Genomic DNA, 7,736 nt, shown 5'->3' with positions numbered 1-7,736 from the left:
GCTTAAATGTATAAAATTTACTTAATTGTCATCATACTAGTTGCCTTATTCTCTTTGACTTGAAACTTGCTGAGATCATTTGTTTCCGTATAACTTTTTTTTTAATATTTCTTTCCGCGTAGTTAATAAATTTTATAAAACAGGTTTGTTTGATATGCAGTTTACTGCTACTCGACTGGTCGCTGTTTAACTTACAAGCAGATCTCTACTGTTAGACAATCTGGTGCAAAATTGTTGTAATTATAATTTCAAAATAGAAAAAATTGTAAACACATCAATCATTTTGGTTTTAAATGCCGGTCTATTTAGCAGAAGTATCAAGCATGTGACGGCATCAAGTACAAAATGGCGACGCGCTAAAAATGAACACCCCCCCCCCCCGAACACCTCTTTCAGCTTTACGTCTTATAAAGGGTGATTCCGAGTAGACATTTCACCAAAAAGCTTACGAATGACTGAGGATCAAGTAAAAATGATGATCAGATAATTTCTGGTTCGTGGTTTCCGATAATGATAGTTTTCACTGAACCTTGCTTGTCTCTGGCTGCGGCTGTTTCGAACGTTACATGTTTTTCAGAGCCGTTGCCTGGTGACTGCGCCGCTGACAGGAGTTTGGGCCCGTTCACTGATTCCCTCGGCGTTCGTAAATACAATACAGGTGAAACACTCTTGGTAACCTCGCAATCTCCTCCTGACAGGTCGAAAATAGACTTGTTGTTGAATCGTTTCCTCTCTAATAGCTTTTTAAGCAGTGCCTTTCCCGCAAAGGCAAAGAGGGTGAAAAATATGACACTAAGCATGATCAAAACTTGAGGTTGAAATCCGGCTCTCTCTGTTGAGGGAAATCATCGAAAGAAAAATTTTAAGACAAAGTCAGTTTGTACACAACTAAAGAACACGCATGTACTTATAACCAAGATGAAAGGTATGCGCCATATTATGGGATACGGTTTATTATTCATGTAAATTTCTTAAATTAACTGTTGAATAGTGGAATTCAGAAACTGGCCACACTAATGCGTTTTAGAAAGTCTCCGTTTTCATCCCAAAGAAAACGAATTCAAATATTATTTTTGCCCACACTGTCGTTTTCGTTATGTTTTCATCTGTCCACACCGATACGTTTTCATTCGAAAACCCGTACTTTTTCATGTGTTTTCTCCTATCGTCCGCACTAATACTCCCGAAAATGCTGATGGAAGCGACTATATATGACGCTTTTTTAATTACCGCATTTTTCAAAAGCCTCTGTTTTCACTTGTCCACACTAGAAGCCCAGCGTTTTCAAAATGATGCGTTTTCAAATTTATGACTCCACTTTAGAAACCGTTTTCGAAAGCCGCCGTTTTTCACCAGCATTGTCGGGCCTTTTAGAGTGGACGGTATTAGTGTGTTCAGGGCCTTAGGTTTTTGTGAGGTTTTTACCCTTCATGTCTTGCAACCAAGTTCTTTTGCAATCCCTTGTTATATTGATTAAACGATGCCCTTGTTTTATTCGCCTCAAAATGAATTCTTCACGTTCTTAATTATGTATAAAAGGTTTTTGCAGCTGGCGTCTAATTCGATTGAAGTTTAGTATCTGAAGCAAGATCAGCAGTCACATACCAGCACTATAAGTGACAAATCCAGCCATGAATCCACGTTTTCCAGTGACCAGGTTACTTTTAAACTGGATAAATATTGAATCTCCTTCGATAGTTAGAACAAACGGCTCTTTTGTACCGCATTCTTTGGATTTTGTTACAGATCTTCCGTTGCTGAAGCCAACTCCTTGGGAAATTAAGACAGAGAGGATATGCAGTAATAGAGAAACGTGAGAGTGAAAAAAGAAATCAATCAATCAATCAATCAACAAAATAAAACTGTGGACAGAAGGGTAAGTTTAAAGAGAAAGAGGATCGTAACCGGGGGTACCCTGTAAAATGGTGTTTGTCAGAACTCATTCTTGTCCCTGGTGTTAATCGTTTCAAAATGTCGAGCACGTGACCAAAAAAAGCTGAGGCACTGGGGCCAAGAATGGCTGGAACTCTGAAGCATAAACCCTCCTTGAATATATATTTTGAAACGACGGTTTTACTAATTACGCTGGAGTATGTTCCCTTTGTATGATTCGTGTTAACTGTAGAAGTATTTTAGAGGTTAGTAGGCTATTTAAGAATTTGTAAGTTACGCAAGAGCCGCTCGAGGCATCTCTTTCAACTTTACTTTTTAATTTTTCTGTTTATTCACTGCTGTATTTACTTTAGATGTATCCTGTATCAATAAAGGAGATGCCCGCTCCTGATGCTGTTTTTATGTTTATCAAGATTAGTTAAAAAAAAATTATATTCGTTTCAGGGTGATTAGAGTATAAGCTGTATTTCTGACCTCTCACGTTTCATAGCAAACCACGCAATTGTTGAAAATCTTCTAAAAATTGACAATATAAACTGTTAATAGCGAACCTCCAGTCTTCACCTCCACAAAGTCAGCTTCTGAGCACGCGTCAGTGAGCCTGACGTCAAAATCAAAGAATACTAGCTTGAAATGTAAATCGTTCCTGGTAGTCACGTGCCACACGCAGTCCACGTACCGGGGGTAGGGTAGGGGCCAATGTGGGGAGAAGATGTTCCCATGTCGTACATTGGAGCGGAGTTCTTTGCCACAACCATCTGAAAGATGTCATGATTATGAACTGTCAATCGCCCGACTAGTTCAGTTTTAGTTATTACATAAAAGAAAGCTATATTCTGGAGATTTAATGTCGAAGTTGCTTGTTTATTCGACTTTTTTTCCGTTTTTTTCTCTCAATTTTGTTAGATGTGCCCTGACTAAGACTTAAATTCATTCCTTTGAATGGCCGTACTTGGTTACATCTTTTTCAATTTACAGGAAGCACGTTGGTTGTGGCCAAAAGTGTGGGGAAATTATTAGTTTATTACGATTAAGTTAGAGGTAATATTGAAATCTAACGTGTCTAGATAAACGTTACAGAAATCGCAAGCAGATGTTCTTTGGGAAGAACAGACGACCAAAATTGTTGTATTATTTACAAACGGTAAAAGCTTCTTTCCCCAAGACTCTTCGAACTGGTCAAAGGCGATTTTAAAACTTTAAAATTGTTGAGGTACTTACGGTAATGCTGCGAAACGGCTGAAAGACCAAAGAAGAAAAACAGCATTAAGAATATGAACCAGATTACATCTGTTTAAGAAGTTGGTCCAGTCGTAGGAATGAGTGCTGGTTTGGCAAGTCTTCGTTCAAACAATTCAAAGACCAGCGAGAGCATTGCAGGAGAGTTATACGAAAGCTGTCTGTCGTCATGGCGCCATCAGTTCTTCGGGTGTATAGTTAGTAATATTATTATGATAAGAGATGCTGACTTTCAAAAACTGCTAAATATCTGGTTAATGGGTCCGTGCATTCTTTGGAAAATTCTGAGTTTTTAAACCCACACGCACAAAAAGTATGTAATACATCGCATATCGGTTTCAAATTCCCTGGCACAGTTAATCGTGTTATGCTCGTCAGAGCATAACACGATTAACTGTGCTGCGGGGACAGCAGGCCCAGACTTGGGGGACTGGTGCAGCACAAGGAGTGGGGACTGGGTACAGTGTGTAGAATCGCTTCGAATGGAAAAGTTACTATACAGTGCAAGGGACAGCAGAAGGCGAAAATATGCTCTATATCACAAGTTAAACCGGTAAAGAACAGTTTTCTTCGAATTTAGGTTGGAAATGAGTTTGATATGCAAGGTAACGAGCTTGCCAGTGGAACACATTTCCATAGGAAAGGTTATGTACCAGGAATCTTTCTGAAACAGAGGAAAAGGGCAATAGCATCAGAAAGCGGATCTCTTCGCTAATGACGCAAATGCTGTATACAAAGATTTCCCTTCCACAATAAATTTTGGATGCCATTTCTACTTATGATAGATAGACATCTACAAAGTTCCTACTTACGCCTTGATAGTAAGCGTTGCTGGAATACGGCTTGGAACGTTGAACCCGATTTTAAACCCACTCCACTTCCGGCGTGAAGCACAATTTGGAGACAGTGGTCGGAGGAATATATCACCGGAAGTGAAAGCTGGCCGCAGAATTTTCCGATAGATTTCGATCTGTTACAACCGATGACTAACTCCACGTAAGTTCCGTGTGAGCAATGCGGCATTACACCCGTGAAGTCAAACAAAATGAAACGCAGCTCAACGTGGCGGGGTTTGTCAGCTTCTGTCAGCTGAATATTCCAGTTGCAGGTGTACCCTGAGGAGACGCTTTGCTTCGGGGGAAGTGTGGGGCTTGTTATTGTTCCATTTAGACGTGTTACGTTTGTGTGGCATCCTGCGACAGAAAAGACTTGTAAAGAGTCCTATAGTAGTATTTTTTTTTTTTTTCATGTTATGGCAAGAGTAATGTCCTGAATATAGACATAACAGAAATTAACCTCTCTACATACTATATAGCTAGTTATGCAGTTAGCTCACGCTTTCGAGTGGTAAACCATGGAATATCCCACGAGTCACCTGTATTTTCTTGGTATACAAACAAGCCTTTATTTTATACTACGCCGTAGAAAATGCAGAGGCCAACAGAATCAAAGGGACACACGCGAGACACATGCATGATGGGAAGGTTGGATGCAATACCGCCGAATAGACAATAGCTTTCCTACATTCTGATTCGCTGTATTTTCTATGACATGGTATAAGAATACTTAAAACACTTATGTTATACGTATATTTTTATACCTTTTTTTTAAATTCAGACACGGAGGTTAATTCAGAAGTTATACCTAAAGAGCAAAGAAGTGAAACGAATGATATTGATGGCAGAATCTACTTTCTTTCTTGTTCAATTTTTTGGCCGCCATATCGGTTCCCAAAGGAAGGACACCAACATGGCGGCTGGTATACTACTTGCTGCAATTTTCTCAAGATTATTTCTGCAATGAAGCGATTGCGAAAAACATTGCAAAGCTATAATTTAGACAGAACCATGTTTTTTACCTGTGCTGTGACCTATTTGTTCAGTCTGATGTTTAAAGCATTAAAACGTTTTTGTAAAGCTGATAAAAAACCAACAATATACGAACAGCAGAGAGTAAGTATTGCGTTCGTCGCTTTCATTTTCTATAATTTCATACCAAGACCTGCCATTTGTAAACCAAGTGAGAAATTTTATCTCTTCAACTGCTGGAGTATTGTCGAGGAAAGCCTTGTCTTATTGTTCTTCACGGTTTCGAAACGTTTTCTGGTGGAAAATAACAAAATTTAATAATAGTTGCATTTTAATATTAATGGTTTTTTTGTAATGACGTGCGTTTTTAAACTTGTTTTGGACGTTTTGCAAAACATTGCCCTTGACCGCATCGCCTTTGTCTTGCATTTTGTTTTCACAGCAAAACACATTAATACCTAAAAGTTTCAACTGAGCTAATTTATTTTCTTTAAATATTTACAGCGCCCAGTTCAAGAGTACATTATCGAGAAAGTCGCAATATCTTTGGATATCTTCAATGAAAAACGAAGCAACCGGTCCCTCTGTATTTGTTATGAGGCGAATTTTTCAAATGTCCTTATTACTTGCCAGATTCAGAATTGTGCAAATAAAAAAATCATGTAATAAAAACACCGTTCGCAGCTGTAAGAGTTTTCCTCCGCAGATGTCCCAGCAGGCAAAGCTTTTAGCTTATCAGCTGCAAAAGAAGAAGTTAGACCTTTTATGTTAGCTCATAAACAATGCATGTGTTAGAATGGATAAAGCACATTAACATACCTCGAGTTTCTGTGAACTGTCTCGTAAACGCAAAAGAAAAACAACTCAAAATGTAGATCAAACTCATAAGTGCCAACTTTCACTCCTCACGACAATGCATCTCGGTGAAATGAAATTCGTTTCCTAGAAAAAAAATCTTTGATGAGTTCTCATTATCTTGAGTAGATCTTAGAAAACTATCAGTCTCAAGACAAGCGCGAACGATTACTATTCAAGTGTAAAAGTTCCTTGTGAGTTCGAATTTTATGGTGTAATAGCGCTTATACATGGCTGACGTTTAATTTAAAATGTCATAATTTAGGCCCTTGTATTGATATTAAAGATTTTAGGGTTCCGATGGCATTTTTTAATATTAAAATTTCCTTCCGCTCAGTTTCGCCACTCTTCGCTCCGGACTGTTCTGTGTTTTTGTTTTTGTTGTGTAAATGTCTTCGTTCATACTTATTGGTATTCTTGTTTTTTACTCACAGGTACTCTTTTGTAAAAAGCTTTGCGTCTTTATCTCAGCTGCCTCAAGATTAAAGGGTATTTGAAAGAATTAAGCTAGCCTTTAGAGCTAAATTGGTTTTTATGACAACGAATAATTCCGGTTAAAGTGCGCGCGATTTGTAAATCGAAAAGCGAAGGAAAAAAGATTCACTCGATTAATAAAGAAGAAATCAAACACTTACTATCATTAAAGGCACCTCATCGAAGTTCCAACCCATGTCAACTTTATCCACTTATGATCCTTTCAGCTTCACTGGGAGAAAGTTCTATGTGTGGACAAATATGGGTTTAAATTATTCAACTCCCTTTTCACCCACGTCTACGCAAATGTTTCATCAGCGAAAATTGCTTTGTTCACAGAAACGCACTAAAATTTAACGACGTTAAATTGTTCATTGTAATGTTCTGTTGGAAGCTGACATACCTTGCAATTTTCTTTGGTATTTTGCAATTTCTGTTTATTATTTTAGCTTCCTTTATACAAGGTGGACACTTTTAAGTTGCTGTCGTCACATTTCCGAGTCTACAAATAAAGGAAGTATTTTTGTCGATTAATCGTAGACGTCACCATGGGAGGTAATTGTTTTCTTACACTATGACCTGATGAAACTGTTTCGTATGAATTTGCATTCCAAAACTCCGCAGTTTATTAGACAGATTGCGGTCATAAATTACACGCCGTGCTGAATTAAACGTTTTAATTGATACACCTTCGGGTTAAGACGTCACCCCGAAACCAACACACAGCCGGGTGCTTTGATCATGGAACCAATAAGAGAAGTGAATATAATACACAGTAATTTGACAAGTTCTTGTATTGTGCATCAATGATAGGGAAACAGAGAGAAATAAACAAGTAATCTAAATGAAAGTCGCCAACACTTCATAACAAGGTAAAAGCAAGCGGCTGAAAAAAAAAAAAAAATTAAGAACGGAAAAAAGAAAGAAATAAAGAACGCAAAATAAGGGTTGTAGTCAGCGTGTCTATGTATCTGAAATAAATGTCAAACCTATCCAGCAATTCACAGCCATTTGACCTATTTTTAGGTAAATGGCCTTCCTTAATGTTAGTGCTGGAGTCACGTATCTATATCATGCTGAGCTTATAATTATGCTTTTTCCTCAGCTGAAGTTCCCTTCATTGCATCTAAAGCAAAAACAGGAACAACTTGACAAATGTTCTTAATTGATGTATTTTCTTATGCCGGTGAGAGGCGGTGAGATCGCTTACTAAACCATTCCAACTTTGGGGGCGTACCGCATAAAATGTGCCATTTTCTCTTAACTTCATTAGTGATTTACACCTCATACTTTTGAAGGCAATTAAGAGTGCACGCATGATTGATAAAATTCTGTTGTGTTTCTTGTAAATGTGAATATTCACCTTACATTGCAGTGAAGGATTACATCACTCAAGTAGTAGGCCAAGTAAACACTTAAGAAAACTGTTTTTTACAAACCAACACATCCCTTCATGTTCAGTCTTTT

The 7,736-nt window shown here is 38.0% G+C and overlaps 1 protein-coding gene across 1 annotated transcript; it reads right to left on the bottom strand.

Moving 5' to 3' along the window:
- Positions 1 to 64: 64 nt before the first annotated feature.
- LOC145496627 (tolloid-like protein 2) lies at positions 65 to 6,555 on the bottom strand. Its single transcript, XM_081476334.1, has 7 exons — positions 6,431 to 6,555; positions 5,760 to 5,882; positions 3,945 to 4,325; positions 3,115 to 3,132; positions 2,445 to 2,651; positions 1,606 to 1,770; positions 65 to 832 (listed from the first exon to the last, which is right to left on the bottom strand). The coding sequence occupies exons 2-7, from the start codon at positions 5,824 to 5,826 to the stop codon at positions 480 to 482; spliced, it is 1,191 nt and encodes a 396-aa protein (XP_081332460.1). The 5' UTR covers positions 5,827 to 5,882; positions 6,431 to 6,555; the 3' UTR covers positions 65 to 479.
- Between the last annotated feature and the right edge of the window lie 1,181 nt (positions 6,556 to 7,736).

The sequence above is a fragment of the Orbicella franksi genome, chromosome 9 (assembly GCF_964199315.1).
Source record: "Orbicella franksi chromosome 9, jaOrbFran1.1, whole genome shotgun sequence".
Taxonomy (NCBI): Eukaryota; Metazoa; Cnidaria; class Anthozoa; order Scleractinia; family Merulinidae; genus Orbicella; species Orbicella franksi.
The sequence above is the reverse complement of the archived record's forward strand: the minus strand, read 5'-3'. Positions and strand labels throughout refer to the sequence as shown.

Excerpts from the sequence above, each read along its gene's own strand:
- LOC145496627 (XM_081476334.1), bottom strand. The coding sequence starts at position 5,826 with ATGAGTTTGATCTACATTTTGAGTTGTTTTTCTTTTGCGTTTACGAGA. Across the intron at positions 1,771-2,444 it reads TGTGGAGGTGAAGACTGGAG|GAGTTGGCTTCAGCAACGGA; the intron begins GTTCGCTATTAA and ends TAATTTCCCAAG. Across the intron at positions 833-1,605 it reads ATTTGTCACTTATAGTGCTG|AGAGAGCCGGATTTCAACCT; the intron begins GTATGTGACTGC and ends TTCCCTCAACAG.